This window comes from Vulpes lagopus, chromosome 1 (genome assembly GCF_018345385.1).
Source record: "Vulpes lagopus strain Blue_001 chromosome 1, ASM1834538v1, whole genome shotgun sequence".
NCBI classification, from domain to species: Eukaryota; Metazoa; Chordata; class Mammalia; order Carnivora; family Canidae; genus Vulpes; species Vulpes lagopus.
In genome coordinates, this window is record NC_054824.1 from 62,539,899 (window position 1) to 62,555,830 (window position 15,932).

Consider the following 15,932-nt stretch of genomic DNA (forward strand, 5'->3'; position numbering starts at 1 on the left):
CCTCGTGGGCGCGTCGACTGGACGCTCTCCTTTTGCGTCATTTCCGGAGCACCTCCCTCGGCCGCAGCTTTCGTTAGGGGGCTTCACTTAGTGTGGGCGGCCAGAGACTACTGTCATCCGGTTGTTTGTTCCTGCCATCCTCTTGGCCCGATACCATGGGAGTGACTTGGTAGGCCCGCAGGGGACTTTTTTGGGCTGCGCTCGGGGTCGGGAAGGGCCCCGGAGCCCGGAGTGTACCGGGAGGAGGGCCGGGACCAGGGTCCGCGGTCCCCCATGAGCTGATGAAGATAAGATATCTTCGGAACGTGTGGGTGATGGAGACGCTGCGAGGGCTGCAGATTCTCCGCGCTTGTTTGCTCGGAGACACTTCCCTTCGTCCTGAAAGGCGGCAGGTGAAAGGTTTTGTCCCAGGAGCCCATCAGTGGTTGTGTTCCTCCTTCCCAGGAGGCCATAGGGCTGCCCGAGGTGGAAACTAAGGATGCCCGAACTAGGACCCAATCTACAGGCGTAGCTAGAGGAGGTAAAGGATAGGCAACGAGGAAACCATCTTTTTTTAAGGATTTTCTCCTGCCCCTCCCTACAGCCACTTAATGCAATTAGACCGGCCCGTGTCTGGTTCTGGTGCGGCCGTCTTAAGATTTTCGGTCTAGAGGAAAAAAAACAAGAAGAAGAAGAAGCTGTTGGGAGGTAGATTGGGGTTTAGGCACGCCACCTCTTCAGGATTCGTTTCCTACTATGTTTAATTGAATGGTTGGTGTAACTAATTACTACGGACTTTTAATCTCTCAACATTATATAGTGGGGTGGCAGAGAAAGGTATGGGCCTAATGCTAGATTTTAGGGATTGTTTTGTTTTGAATATCGGTAAGTATTAGCACGTTTCTAGTCAGGGCTGGAGCCTGTGGGAACTACTCTTTCTGATAGCTCAGGTTCTTGTAGGCTTGTCGGTTACTGCACCTGTGTTTTCTGCAGTGGATATTTTAAGCCTTTTCTAAGTTTTCTAGTGTAAGGGAGTGTATGAGGGTTGGAAGGAAAAGCTTGCAGCATAGAGGCTTGGACCCTGAAAGCCCCTGTTCTTTCAGCAGAAGACAAAAAGAGGGAATGGGCCCTCAGTCTGTTGGGACCCTTAGCAAGTGTATCACACTCCTGGTATTTTGGACCTGTGTAACGTCAGTTTAGGTATTCTCTTATGTTTGTCAGTAAAGGCACGTTATCCATTGCTTCTGAGTTCATCTTCTGATGGAGAGTAGGGACAATTTTTAGCAACAGCAGTAGTCCCTCCTTTCCTCCCTCCCTCTGTGGTTGATTGATCATAAAGTAATGTCTTGAGAATTCATTAATATGTATGGTTTTTGTTTAGTTAGATGTACCACCTGAAGTATTTGTGATTTTTTTTTTTTGAATATTTCGTTTTCTTAGAAACATTTTAACTGGCAGCTACTTGTTTAGGGAAGGAATCTAGCATAGTGGATAAGAACACAGACATGGAACCAGCATGCCTGGCTTTGAATCTTGGCTATACCACACCAAGCTATGTGACTTTGTGCAAGTTACTCAACCTCTTTGTTCTTCAGTTTCCTTACTTATTACAAGGAGGTAAATAATAGTCATCTTCTAGGGCTGTTGTGAGGATCCAAATAGTTCATTTGTCTAAAGGCCTTTGGACACTGCCTGGCACGTGGTTGGTGCTTAATGATTGTTACCTACTACTATTTTTTTTTTTAAGATTTTATTTATTCATGAGAGAGAGAGAGAGAGAGAGGCAGAGACACAGAGGGAGAAGCAGGCTCCATGCAGGGAGCCCGACGCGGGACTCGATCCCGGGTCTCCAGATCAGGTCTCGGGGCTGAAGGCAGTGCTAAACTGCCGAGCCACCCGGGCTGCCCGTTACCTACTACTCTTAAGGGGAGGTCGGTTTCACTTACCATAGAAGGAATCTTGGAAATAACATTTTTATCTCATTTTTTGGTTTTATTTTTGTACATATCATTGCCTCTGACTCCTAAAGATTACAGACTTGAGGCTTGCTTTCTCTTTGATCCTAAGGCTGTTGAATAGAATTTTCCATATTGGCGGAAATGTTCCATAACATCACTGTCCAATACACTAGTCTCTGGTCACATGTGGCTATTGAGCCTTTGAAATGGGGTAGTGCAGCTGAGCAGTTGAAGTTTTTTTTTTTTTTTTTAAACTTTTCTTTATTTATGATAGTCACACACAGAGAGAGAGAGGCAGAGACACAGGCAGAGGGAGAAGCAGGCTCCATGCACCGGGAGCCTGATGTGGGATTCGATCCCGGGTCTCCAGGATTGCGCCCTGGGCCAAAGGCAGGCGCCAAACCGCTGCGCCACCCAGGAATCCCAGCAGTTGAAGTTTTAATTTAACTTGTTTTATTAGTTTAAGTGTAAATAGCCACATGTGGTTTGTGGTTACTGTACTGGACAACACACCTTCAAAATGTTAGAGAATTGGTAAAAACATGCTAACCTCAAACAGATTTTCCTAATTTAGGCAGAACTGAAGGAATCGCAAAGGACATCAATGTTATGGATTACTCTGTGTGCCACCTAAAACTGCTTGAATGTTGGCACACGTGTCCTGCTTGGAAAATGCTGCTGTGATAGGAATTTCACTATGCTGGTAGGAGTGTCCTGAGACCTGTGTTCTAGTTCTTAGTGGAGCTGTTAGGAACTGTGAGCCTTTTATTTCCTCATCTTTAAAATGAGAGAGATGTTCAGGATATATGGTCTCTAAGATAACTCCTGGCCCTGAGGAGCTGTGATTCTGTGTGTGAATGAATGGCTCAATGAGTGCCTCTGAATACTGATGATTTGGTCCTTTCCCTTTCAGTGTATCCCAGATGCCTGTGGCCGAGGGCAAGAGTGTCCAGCAGACGGTGGAGCTCCTTACTCGGAAATTGGAGATGCTTGGGGCAGAGAAGCAAGGAACATTTTGTGTGGATTGTGAAACCTACCATACAGCTGCCTCCACTCTTGGCAGCCAAGGTCTGTGAGATGGGTCTGCAGGGTGACTGGACCCTCATTTGCAGTTGATTGACATTCATATTCATTGAAATCTTTATGCTCATTTCCTAAGCGTGGCATTCTTGAACATGTGGCAGATGTTTCCGAATCCATTAAATCTTGATCCTTTGACTGGTGCTGCAGGCTTCATAATTATACTTCAACCAACTCCCTTGGTGATCTTTTCATGCACTTTTAAGTTTGGGAGAGGCTCCTTGTAGGCTCAGAAGTGTATGATTCTTTCATAACATTAGAGTTTTTAGAACTTTCTGCAGGAAGTCTGATTCCCACACCTAGCCAGCAGCCTTAGATACCTCATTGGCATGACCTTGACCATTGAGTCAACTTTTTTTTTTTGATATATTGAGATGGGCTGTGGATGGTGGTGGTGGTGGTAGGGAGGCAAAGAATCTTTTTTTTTTCTTTAAATTTTTATTAAAATTCTAGTTAGTTAACATTAGTGTCATAGTGGTTTTAGGAGTAGAAGTTAGTGATTTGTCACTTAAATATAATCCCAGGTGCTCACCATAACAACGGTCTTCCTTAATTCCTGTCACCCATTTAGACCCCACCCACCTCCCTCCATCAATCCTCAGTTTGTTTTCTTGTTAAGTCTCTTATGGTTTAGCTTCTCTCTTTTTTTCTTTCCCATACATTCAGTTGTTTTGTTTTTTAAATTGTATGTTTGAGTGAAATCATATTGGTATTTGTCTTTCTCTGATTTATTTAATTTAGAATAATACACTCTGTGTTGTTGCAAGTGGCAACAGTTCATTCTTTTTGATGACCGAGTAATACTCCACTCTGTGTGTACGTGTATGCACCCCATTCATGTTGTTGCAAGTGGCAAGATTTCATTCTTTTTGGTAGCCAAGTAATATTCCATTCTCTATGTGTGTTTGCGCACCACATCTTTTTTATCTATGCATCAGTCGATGGAAATTTGGGCTCTTTCCATAATTTAGCTATTGTTGATAATGCTACTAAAAACAACAGGATGTACGTTCCCGCTTTTACTCTGTATTTTTGTGTCCTTTGGATAAATACCTATAGTGCAGTTGCTGGGTGTACGGTAGTTTCTTTCTTTAAATTTTTGAGAAAATTCCATATGGTTTTCCAGAATGGCTGCACCAGTATACATTCCCACCAACAGTGTAAAGGGATCCCCTTTCTCTGCATTCTTGCCAACATATGTTGTTTCCTATGTTAGAGAACCTTTGAATAGGAGTTAGGAACTTGGATTCTCTTAGTCTTGGCTCTGCAGTAACTTGACCTAGGACATTTCCAAAGCACAGTGATTAGGAATCTAGATCATGGAACCAGAGAACTAAGTTCTGGTCACATACCAACTGCAACTTAGGGAAGTCCCATAACCTGTGACTCTTTCTATGCCAGTCATTTGCCTGTTTCCCCATAAATCCATTCCCCAGACCTCTCCTGCAGACATTTGTCAGGCTCCCTTTTAGTCACTCTTGGCCAGTGAGGGGCACTGGGGAAGGTTAGAGGACTGAAGACAGGGAGAGCACAGGATCTCCTCTCCTGCTTTGGGCGGTGTCTTTAGCTATGACTATGTCTCTTCCTTGGTGTTAGCTCCTGCTGTTTGGCCCTTGTGCCTGGCTCTAATGGCAGTACATCCTCTCTTTTTCCTTCCAGCTTTAGGGATGGTAGTAGCCTGCTCTGCTGCTAATATTTGGGTGGCTTCACCATTTATTTGTTTTTTTGGTTTCTCCAACCTTGGTATTTCATTCCCTGTATTAAATCCCCTCTAATGAAACTGTTTGCTACGGGCTCTCTTTCTGTATCTTTCCGCGACAATTCTGTCATTTGTTTGTTTTTAAAATTTTATTTATTTATTCATGAGAGACAGAGAGAGAGAGGCAGAGGCACAGGCAGAGGGAGAAGCAGGCTTCCTAGTTCCCGGGATCACGCCCTGAGCCAAAGGCAGATGGTCAACTGCTAAGCCACCCAGGCGTCCCCAGTTCTGTCATTTGTACAATGAAAATATCATAGTACTGATCCCTTAGTGTTATTGTGCTAATTAATTAGTTACTATGTGCAAAGCACTTAGAACTGAGGTTGTGTTGTGTAGTAAGTAATAAATAAGAGTTCTACTGAGGTTCATCATCAGTAAAATGATGAACTTTTTTTCTTTTCTTTTTTTTTTTTTTTTAAAGATTTTGTTTATTTATTCATGAGAGACACACACACAGAAAGAGAGAGAGAGAGAGAGAGAGAGAGGCAGAGACACAGGCAGAGGGAGAAGCAGACTCTATGCAGGGAACCCAATGCGGGACTCAATCCCGGGACCCCAGGATCATGCCTTGGGCCGAAGGCAGGCACCAAACTGCCGAGGCATCCAGGGATCCCTAAAATGACACTGTTACTGGTAGTTTTGCCTTCTTCAATAAGAAGGTGGGATCAAAAACAGATAACAGTTCCAAAATCATCTGGAAAACAAAACATTTGTGCATAGATATACGATGGCATACCATGTTTATGAAACTATCTATTGTAGAGCCCTGTTTTCCTATTCTGACCTTTAATTTTTAAGGAGCTACAGTCTAGTCGGGGAGAGGACATATTTGTGGCAGATAGTGGGGTGGAATGGAAGCAGCAATAAACTTGAGGGCAGAAGGCCTATATTGGAGTTCCAGTTCTGCTCCTTGCTGGCTCCTTGCTTTAGATCACAAGTTTCATAGGGACCAGCATTATCATCACCAGAGTGCTCATTAACAGATTGCTTGGCCCTTCTCACAGTTTTCTACTCAGTAAGTATGGGCTGGGGCAAATAATTTGCATTTCAACAAGTTCCCAGGTGGTGGTGGTAGTGCTGCTGTTGCTGGTCCAGAACTTATTGGCTTCATTTTCTTCCTCTGTCAAAGGGGCATAGTAACACTGGTTTTGCTTGCTTCACAAGTTTGTGCTGATACAGGCAGCCCAGGTAGCTTAGTGGTTTAGCGCCGCCTTCAGCCCAGGGCATGATCCTGGGGACCTGGGATTGAGTCCCACGTCAGACTCCCTGAGTGGAGCCTGCTTCTCTGTCTGCCTGTGTCTCTGCCTCTGTGTGTGTGTGTGTTTCTCATGAATAAATAAATAAAATCTTAAAAAAAAAAAGTTTGTGCTGATACAAAGATACTTCATTGTGATTTTAAAAATAGTGTTGTCTACAAACAGTTGACAGTGCCTTCTTCGTTAAAAAAAACTTTAGTTGACTTTCAAAATGTTTTCAAGACAGAGCACCTGCAGACTCCTGTAGTATGAATTAGGTAATTACAGTGAGTTTGCACAAGAACAGAATGAATGATAGATCAGCTTTGGGTTGTTTGTTTTTGAGGATTGAAATGTTTTGCTCTGGGTTTAGCAGGAGGTAAAAGGTACCCATTGGCACAAGTGGTCAGGAGGGATGTGGAGAAAGGTTGGTGCAGAGCCTGTTGGGTTCTGGAAGTAGCAGCAGAGTGGAGGCCTATGTAAAGGTCTCTCTGCCCCATCTCGTTTCCACTGTTAAGCTCTCATTCTTGCCTAGAATATCTTTCCTTTTCTATGTGGCCGAACCCTACCTTCTCTTTGTATCATAGTTCAGGTGCTATTTTCTCCATGAAAGTTTTTCCTATTGACTCTTGCACATTTGCACATTTGCACTCTTGCTATTTGATCCTTTCCTGCTCTGGTCTTTTCTTCCTTCCAAAAAGATTTCTGGTCTATCCCACATAAGCGTTTTGGTCTTACTATCTCCTTAATAGTTTTTTATTGTCTCTAATGAGAGTGTCAGTTTCCTGAGGTTAGGTACTAAGTCTTCTACTTGCATGCCTCTTAAACCCTAGCACGATGTTTGGGATGATTAAGTACTTAGTAAATATTTTATAAGTAAGTCTTCATGAATACTTGGGATTGTGGTAGTGTATCCATTAATTCTTACAGTGTATGAACAGGGGATCTTGCTTTCTATTTCTCAGTTAACCAAATATAAGTAGCTTTCCTTCTTGCAGTAAATCTCTAGTAGTAATCAATAAGAAAACTCATTTCTCAGAGACTAGAAAGATTGGATGGGGCTTGAAATGAGACCTTCTGATTCCAGATCCTGAGTTCTTTCTGTGAAAGTGCTGATTGCTTCCCAAGTCAGCTGATGCCTTATAGCACTCCAGGGGTTCATCATTGCCTTCAGGGTAAAGTCCAGACTTCTTGAGGCATGGAAAATAAGTCTTACCATAGCTTCACTCTGGCCTTCCTTTCCAGCCTCAAGCTCAGATACTCCCCTTTGCTGCTTCTGTGGGGCCCCTTCTTGTATATCAGGAAGGAGGCCAAAGGAGAAAGGGAAGGACAGAGAAGAGAGCATTTGCTTCATTTTTGTATACTCAAATGCTTTTAATATTACTTCTTATTTTCCTTATTACATAACATAGGATTATACAGAAGACTATGGAAAGTCTCTGTGGGTGATTGATTGTCATCATTAAGCACCCATCTGTGGAGCCCATCGTTCAAGAACTAAACTTACCAGTGCTATGGAAGTTCCCTTATGCTCCTCATATTTCCTGGGGAATGAGCTTTTACCACATAGTGCCTTGCCCACTGCTCTTCTCCCTTCCTCTTTGTGGAACAGACTGTTGGTGAGGGGATTACCCTCCATTGCCCTCCAAGATGGCTGAGGTAGTGGCAGATTGCCATCTGGCCCTGTTCCATGCATTTGACTATTCCGAGGCTTGCCAACAAAGATCCTGATGCTGATAGGCTCTCTGTCCCTGTAGGTCAGGCCGGGAAACTGATGTACGTGATGCACAACTCAGAGTACCCTTTGAGCTGCTTCGCCCTTTTTGAGAATGGCCCTTGCCTTATTGCCGACACCAACTTCGATGTGCTCATGGTGAAGCTCAAGGGCTTTTTCCAGAGTGCCAAGGCCAGCAAGATTGAGACCCGGGGTACCCGTTACCAGTACTGTGATTTCCTAGTGAAGGTGGGCACAGTCACCATGGGGCCCAGTGCCCGAGGCATCTCTGTAGAGGTAAGACCTTGGGGGAAAAGGAGCAGTATATGCTGAAGGGCTGCTCAGCAGAGGGATCCGTGGATTTCCACGTCCCTCTGAGTGCAAACTGCTGTTGATGCCTTCCTGATCCCTGTCCCCAGAGCATTTGTGCTCCTCTGTCTCTGCATCTTTTATCCTTTCTTTAGTCTTTCAGGCTCTGGCCCAGGGTGAGAGTGGGAAGCTGGGGTTGCAGTGGCAGAAAGCTTAGGAAGGCTGGCTTGCTGGAGGAGGGAAGGGATAGCCAAGGGAGGCAGGTGGATTGTGATGTGGAAGAACTGGTCACCTGTCACAAGGACTGGAGCAAACCAGGGGGAGACAGTGTACAGGTAACTTTTGGGTGGTGGGCCCTAAATCATGTAACTACACCCCTCCATGGTATACTTTAAGATAGGTCTCAAAGGTTGTGTAGCAGAGATGAGCCTTTCCTTTTGATATGCTGTCAACTTTCTTTCATGATGGAAAGAAGTTTGTGTGGTGATTCCATCTCTGAGGTATATGTTGGACACCGCAAAGAGGGAGTGTGGCAGTAGCTGGCTTTGGGACCAGTGAAATTCCTCAGTCTGCTATGTGCCCAGCTCTGTGTGAGGAAAAAAAAAATTAGTAAGCTATAGGGCCTGCTTTTTGAAAATGTGTGATTGAGAAAATGAGTGAAGCTGAAACACACCGACTGTTTTTTAAGTTAATTTTTAAGACATTCCCAGGCACAAATTGCTTTGGGAATTTGGGCCAATGAGAGCACTGCTGACTTTGGGGATTGGGATGCTTTCTGCAGGAGTAGCATGTAGAGAGGGATTTATAATGTAGAGATGTGGGAATAGATAAGGCCCACAAAGCATTCCAGGTGGAGTAAAGGGCCTTAGTAGTGATTACTGCTCTGAAACTCCAGTGACCTCTGGGACCAAAGTTTCCTGACTTCTTTTGGCTTGTGATGTACCTTGCATTAGCTGAGGCCCACTGGGAACCCACTGTCTGCTTATCCTTCACATTTCCAGCTTTTTTTTAGTACAGATACATCCCAGCTCTTTCTTACTTGTTTCTCCTTATGGTTACTAGTTATTTTTCTTGCCATCCCTTCAGTGAAAAACTAGGAAAAAGGAATGAGAAAGTCTAAGGTGTATCTCCTTTGGCCCCTGCCACATGGGTTGGGAAATTACTTCTTAGAGTTAGGTGGGGTCTATCTTGGGGGTAATGTTTGGTCTTAAAGAGACTTAGTGTCCACTTTTCTCTCTGGTCACACACACACAAACAAACACATATCCTTACTTTTCTCTCATTCTTCATTTTCTCTCTCAGACTTTTTCTAGCTCTCCTTCGATCGTAATGCAGCATAGTAGGGACTATACAGTTCTGAGATCATCAAAGGGGCCTATATCTGACTTTGGGTCTTGTGGGTTGGGCTGTGGGTTGATAACTCCTAAGATGAGATGAGAATGCCAGAGATGCCTAAAGGGAGTGATGCTGGGTATGTGGAATCCCTGGTGTTTGGGTTGAGTATTTCCTGTGGAGCAACACTGTGTTAAAAGGTGTTTGTCTTTGGTTTGGGGCTGGAGAATTTAGGAGCAGGGGGTAAGAGGTATAAGAGAAGCAGAAGACCTTGTCCTTGCCTTACTCACCCTTGTTCTATGTTCTTTTGGCCCTAGGTGGAGTATGGCCCCTGTGTGGTAGCTAGCGACTGCTGGAGCCTACTGCTCGAGTTCTTGCAGAGTTTTCTAGGCAGCCACACGCCAGGGGCCCCAGCAGTGTTTGGGAACAGACATGATGCTGTCTACGGCCCAGCAGATACCATGGTCCAATACATGGAACTCTTCAATAAGATCCGCAAGCAGCAGCAGGTGCCGGTGGCTGGGATTCGTTAGTGACTGGCAGCTGCCCAGACAAGCTCTGTCACCAGGGGGACTGCATAGAAGGAGCAGGTGCTGCACCCTGAGGTCTCTGGACTCCAGAAACCCAGGGCAGACATGGAGGCTTCTCTCCCTCTTCCCAGCTGTGACTTTTGTTCTGGGGCTCTGGACTCCCTTCCCCTGACCCTCACACACAGCCCCCCCAGCAGCTGCTTCACCCTACGTCTGCCTTACTGGACTTGGCCTGTTCTCAAGAATGGTAATTATGAAGAGTGGAGAAGTGTGGAGCTTTCCTGCTTTAGGGGAAAAGGTAGGACAGGGCTGTCCCTGCCTAGTGTTGGTGGGGAAAGCAGTCTTTGTCTCCCAAATATCAAGGATTTGGCCTAGGTCCGCAGTGGACGGGTTGGGCTGGGCTGGGCTATAATAAAGGCCTTTTCCTCTACTCCAGGGATGCAGCTGGGCCTTTCTTGGAGAAGGAGTAAGAGGCATAACTTGGTGTGATGGCTGTCATTTCCTGACCTGTTGCTGAAATGAATTGTGAATTAACCTTTCTAGGGTGTTGCTGGACTCCTTTGGAGTCTCCCTCTGGCATCTTTCCATTCTGTTGTGAATGAGGTTAAGCCACATGCTAAGCTGTTATTACAAAGAGGACCTAAATCATAGTGGCTCCTAGTAGAAGTTTATTATGCTCTCTTCTAATAGTATAGACATAATCAGGTGGTCTGGGGCAGGTTTAACTGTACACGGTCACCAGGACCTGTTTCTTTTTATCTTGTTCAGCCAACCTTAGGGTGTGATCTTGCCCACAAGGTCAAAGTAGACTCATCAGCCCCATGTCTAGAGAGTAAAGCAGTTTCTTTTTAAAGGGTATGACCTGGAATCTCTCCTATCAGCGTGGCTACACTTCGCTGAAAGGGACATTCGGACATATAGCCTCTTACTTGGGTGGCCATGTGTCCAGTTAAAACTCAGGGGCTTCTGTGACTAAAAAATGGAGAAAATGGATGTGGAGGCCCCCTCTGCTACATGAAGCTCAATGGATGTGCCCAGGTGGGCCCTTTGTGGGCCTCTTGCTTATTTTGCAGAGTAACCCCTGTAATGAAGCTCTTTGTGAATCAATTGGGCTAGGGTAGATGCCAGAGCCACTTGTGAGTTCAGCTGGCTTCTTCACACTGGGCAGTCAGTTCTGCACCCCTTGCTTAAGGGTTCATGGCTTCCTGAGCTCTTTGTCCTCATCTCATTTAAGCCTCCTTGCTGCTCATTGGACTTACATTGCCTGCCCAGCTGACTCCTGCTGTAGAAATGTTCAGTTGTGCTAACATTGATATATACAGGCAGGGATGGTCTTAGGAAACATGTTAATGTACATACTACAGTGTTGTCCCTCACTGAAGGTACCCAGATCTAAAGCCTCTGCAACAAGAATCAGGAGGCAGTCATGTTTCCCTTGTAGCTTTGGCTGGTGGGAAGCTCAGTTTAACTTTATAACTGCAGGACTTGCTGGCTGCATTTTTTGTTCTCTTTTGTCCCTGGCTTTTTTGTTTGGCTCTTTTTCCTATTTTTGCTTCTTTAACTGAGGTGTGTTTTAGATGTCATTTACACACAATAAAATGCATAGTTTTTGGCTTTCAGATTTATATTTGCTCTTGTCCAGCTTTATCTGTTTGTATTTTTCCGTAGGCTACCTCATATATTTTGTGAGATGAGACAGCATTTTGAATATAATGTATTCTTGAAAATATACAGAGACTGAGCATGGTAAATATGACTCTAGCTGTATGCATTTTAGGGAGAGACTCTGTTTTCTAAAAACGAATGAATAGTATAAACTTACTATAGTTTGCCTTTTAGACACAATTTTGGTTCATACATTTCCAGCATTCTTCACTTTTGTTCTTTTCCCTTATTTCGAGCATACATTTAATCAGCTTTAAGTCCAGTGAGTACCAGATCAAACTTTACGAACTGTCACTTGGGTACTTGTGTCCGTCTTTGCCTTTTACATCAACTAAAAAAAGTTTATCACTAAAAAAGGCAGGTAATGCAACACATTTCTTCATTTAACAAATATGGCTCTACTAGTGAAGTTGCCAAAACTAAACTGGTAACTAGCTGGTTAAGATGGCGGCGCCTGGGGTCCTGCGGAGCGGCAGCAGAGGGTGCCGCCGCCCCAGGCGAGGTCAGGCCGCCCTGCGCGCCGAAGAACCACCCCCAGCAGCGGCAGCACCACCACCGCCTAGCAAAGAATGTCAGGCCCCGCCCGGGACGGCAGCCGCACCATGGATTCTTCCAGCTCCTCTAACTCCTATTTCTCCATGGGCTCCGCCATTCCCGGCGCTGTCGTGCTCCTCTACTTGAAGGAGCTCAAAAAATGGGATGAATTTGAAGATATTTTAGAGGAGAGGAGGCATGTCAGTGACTTGAAATTTGCAATGAAGTGCTACACACCTCTTGTCTATAAGGGAATTACTCCTTGCAAGCTAAGTGATATTAAATGTAGTGTTCTCAATTCTGAAGAGGTTCATTATGTCATTAAACAGCTTTCCAAGGAATCTCCTAAATCCATCGATGTCCTCCGAGAGGAAGTGTGTGAGATTTTGGATGAGATGAGCCACAAACTGCGCCTGGGAGCCATTCGGTTTTTTGCCTTTGCTCTAAGCAAAATATTCAAACAAATTTTCTCAAAAGTTTGTGTAAATGAAGAAGGTATTCAGAAACTACAACGAGCTATCCAGGAGCATCCAGTTGTTCTGCTGCCCAGTCATCGAAGTTACATTGACTTTCTGATGTTGTCTTTTCTTTTATACAACTATGATTTACCTGTACCAGTCATAGCAGCAGGAATGGACTTTCTGGGAATGAAGATGGTCGGTGAGCTGCTGCGGATGTCGGGTGCCTTTTTCATACGGCGTACCTTTGGTGGCAACAAACTCTACTGGGCTGTGTTCTCTGAATACGTGAAAACCATGTTGCGGAATGGTTATGCTCCTGTTGAATTTTTCCTCGAAGGGACAAGAAGTCGCTCTTCCAAGACATTGACTCCGAAATTTGGTCTTCTGAATATCGTGATGGAACCATTTTTTAAAAGAGAAGTTTTTGATACATACCTTGTTCCAATTAGCATCAGTTACGATAAGATATTGGAAGAAACTCTTTATGTGTATGAACTACTAGGGGTTCCTAAGCCAAAAGAATCTACAGCCGGATTGTTGAAAGCCAGGAAGATTCTCTCTGAAAATTTTGGAAATATCCACGTGTACTTTGGAGACCCGGTGTCACTTCGATCTCTGGCAGCTGGGAGGATGAGTCGGAACCCATATAACTTGGTTCCAAGGTATATTCCTCAGAAACAGTCAGAGGACATGCATGCCTTTGTCACTGAAGTTGCCTATAAAATGCAGCTTCAGCAAATTCAAAACCTGGTTCTGAGTCCCTGGCCCCTAATGGTTGCTGTTCTGCTTCAGAACCGGCCATCCATGGACTTCGACGCTCTGGTGGAGAAGACTTTATGGCTAAAAGGCCTAACCCAGGCCTTCGGGGGGTTTCTCACTTGGCCTGATAATGAACCTGCTGAAGAAGTTATCCAGTCCAACATTCTCTTGCATTCCAACATCGCCAGCCTTGTCAAAGACCGGGTGGTTCTGAATATGGACTCCAGAGACTCAGAAGTGGTCGATGGACTTATTTTCCAGCATATCACTCTCCTCATGTGCTCAGCCTATAGGAACCAGTTACTCAACATTTTTGTCCGCCCTTCCTTAGTAGCTGTGGCACTGCAGATGACCCCTGGGTTGCGGAAAGAGGATGTCTACGGTTGCTTTCGCTTCCTGCTCAATGTTTTTTCAGATGAATTCATCTTCCTTCCAGGAAACGCACTAAAGGACTTTGAAGAAGGCTGTTACCTGCTCTGTAAAAATGAGACAATACAAGTGACGACCAGGGACATCCTAGTTACAGAGAAAGGAAATACTGTGTTAGAATTTTTAATAGGTCTCTTTAAACCTTTTGTGGAATGTTATCAGATAATTTGCAAATACCTCTTGAATGAAGAAGATGACAACTTCACTGAGAAGCAGTACTTGGCTGGAGTTCGAAAATTCACTAATCAGCTTCTTGATCAAGGCACCTCACAGTGTTACGACGTACTGTCTTGTGATGTACAGAAAAATGCCTTAGCAGCTTTTGTGAGGCTAGGTGTGATAGAAAAGAAGAAAGTAAATGGTGACAGTGTATTTAATGTGAATGAACCTGCCATGACAAAATTAGAAGAGATGCTTGGTTGTAAGACACCAGTAGGAAAGCCAGCAACCGCAAAACTTTAATATTGCCAAACAGTTATGAGAAGTTTGGTCACATAGTTGCTATCATCGAAGGACTCTTACTCCAACAAGCAGGGACATGAAAGAAGAGAGCCATCTGCTCGTGGTCTGTGAGAGCCATGGGCTCAGCGGAAAGGAAGAGGTGACAGGTGCAAGCAATCAGTGTGACCCTCTCCACCACGACAGTTAAAAAGGCAGTTGTGTCCAACTCTGTGTGTGTTTTAAAATAAAATAGTCTTTTGGAAAAAAAAATAAAAATAAAATAAACTGGTAACTAGTGGGAAGGGTCCAGATGTCATCTAGCTTTTGTATGCAAGCCTGAATGGGACTTTCAAGAGTAGTTTAGGATTATCACTATATGATTTTTGAAAGTTCAGGTTGGATGAAAGTTTAGGAGCTTTGGTATAAATTTAAGGAAAAAAAGGCAAACTGATCCTCATTTTATAAATGTAAACTTAAACTCGGCTAGATCATAGAGATGCCATATGTTTTGGTTTAAATCTGATGTTTTTCCTTCTATACTAGACTTGTCTTCCTACATCTCCTTCTTTTGCTTGCAGATGCCTTACCCCTGTCTCCATCTGTAGCCACCCCCAAAAGAGTAGTAACTGGGAAATTTCTAAGATGTGCCAACATGTCACCTTGGTGGGTACCTTTGCCAGAACCACATGGAAATTTGCCAATGTAAACACTCAAAGCTATGCAGGGCAGCTGTAGGACTTATCTAGTTTTCCTTTACCTAGGAGATGGGGGGGCATCTGTGGGCTCCCACAGAGGTCATGCTAATAGATGAGGCTGGAGATGGGACCAAATTTCAGGCTCAGGACCCCTGGCAACCTGGGCCTCTGTGTGGTGCCAGGTGATTTTAGGTGGGATGTGGAAAACTTATATTAGTACTTACATCTTATTCTAATGTATATTAGGAAAAAGCAGAACTAGCACTTTATTCCTTAGGATGAGGGTAAGTTTTTAAGAAAGAGTCCATTTATAAGAACTATTCAAATTATTTGATAAGTGATACCTGGAAATGACAAAATCTGTGATGGCAGAAGGCAAATGCTGGGATTTGGGGAACCCTATGTTCCACTTGTGTCTGGTCCATCACTTTTATCCATCAGTGGTTCCTATTCTGGCTGTTCTTTGCTTATCTCCTGTGCTGTTGTGATTCTCTGGACTCCTTCTCAGGCTGCCTCCTGCTTGCTTGCCTCAGATCTTGAGTACCAAATGGTCAGTCACATTTCCCCTGCTGTCTGTTGGTGTCCCTGTTCCACTGAAGAAATACTGAAAGACTCACCATCACCATTCCTTTCCACCACCAGGTCTTCCCCAACCCAATGTGTCCAAGTGTTTATTCATGAGGCTTCAGGATGAGGTAGTGAAATTTTTCTTGCCAAATCCTGGATGGTAAAGGAGAGCAGTTAGAAATTCCCAGCTATGCATGCCCTCCAGGTGTCAGGAATTGAGACTCTGAGAACATAGGAAGGGCAATAGCCTGAACATTTTGAAGATGTGAATACAGTAGATCTGGAGCCAGGCACGACTGATGTATGGCCTCACTGTCTCCAGGCTCATACCTATAATTCCCAATATTGTTCTTCTCTCTCTATAGCCATCTGCTCTGTATCTTAGAGCTGTCTGGGCTCCTTGGGCTGCAGGCCCAGTCACAAGTGCCGCGTGGCATGGCTGAAACTAGTTGTATTATAAGTTTGGTCCTCTCCTTGGGGTTGGT

General features: G+C 44.4%; 3 protein-coding genes across 7 annotated transcripts in view; all 3 read left to right on the plus strand.

The window, feature by feature from the left end:
- The first annotated feature begins 28 nt into the window (after positions 1-28).
- On the plus strand, positions 29-10,329 carry MED20 (mediator complex subunit 20). 2 transcript variants are annotated; one of them, XM_041723690.1, is made up of 4 exons: positions 29-169; positions 2,851-3,005; positions 7,769-8,022; positions 9,684-10,329. In XM_041723690.1, the coding sequence occupies exons 1-4, from the start codon at positions 156-158 to the stop codon at positions 9,897-9,899; spliced, it is 639 nt and encodes a 212-aa protein (XP_041579624.1). In that variant the 5' UTR covers positions 29-155; the 3' UTR covers positions 9,900-10,329. The 2 variants fall into 2 exon arrangements, with proteins under 2 accessions (XP_041579624.1, XP_041579625.1); XM_041723691.1 differs by lacking the exon at positions 29-169 and adding an exon at positions 203-392.
- Positions 10,068-15,932, plus strand: part of USP49 (ubiquitin specific peptidase 49) — a 93,178-nt gene continuing 87,313 nt past the window's right edge. For 2 of the 4 annotated variants that reach the window (XM_041723617.1, XM_041723586.1), the window contains exon 1: positions 10,075-10,194. The gene's annotated coding sequence lies outside the window, so the exon portion shown is untranslated. Of the gene's footprint in view, positions 10,195-15,932 lie in introns of all 4 variants that reach the window. The other 2 variants (XM_041723593.1, XM_041723645.1) reach the window with 2 other exon arrangements.
- On the plus strand, positions 11,641-14,474 carry LOC121472310 (dihydroxyacetone phosphate acyltransferase-like). Its single transcript, XM_041723573.1, has one exon. The coding sequence runs from the start codon at positions 12,131-12,133 to the stop codon at positions 14,204-14,206; it is 2,076 nt and encodes a 691-aa protein (XP_041579507.1). The 5' UTR covers positions 11,641-12,130; the 3' UTR covers positions 14,207-14,474.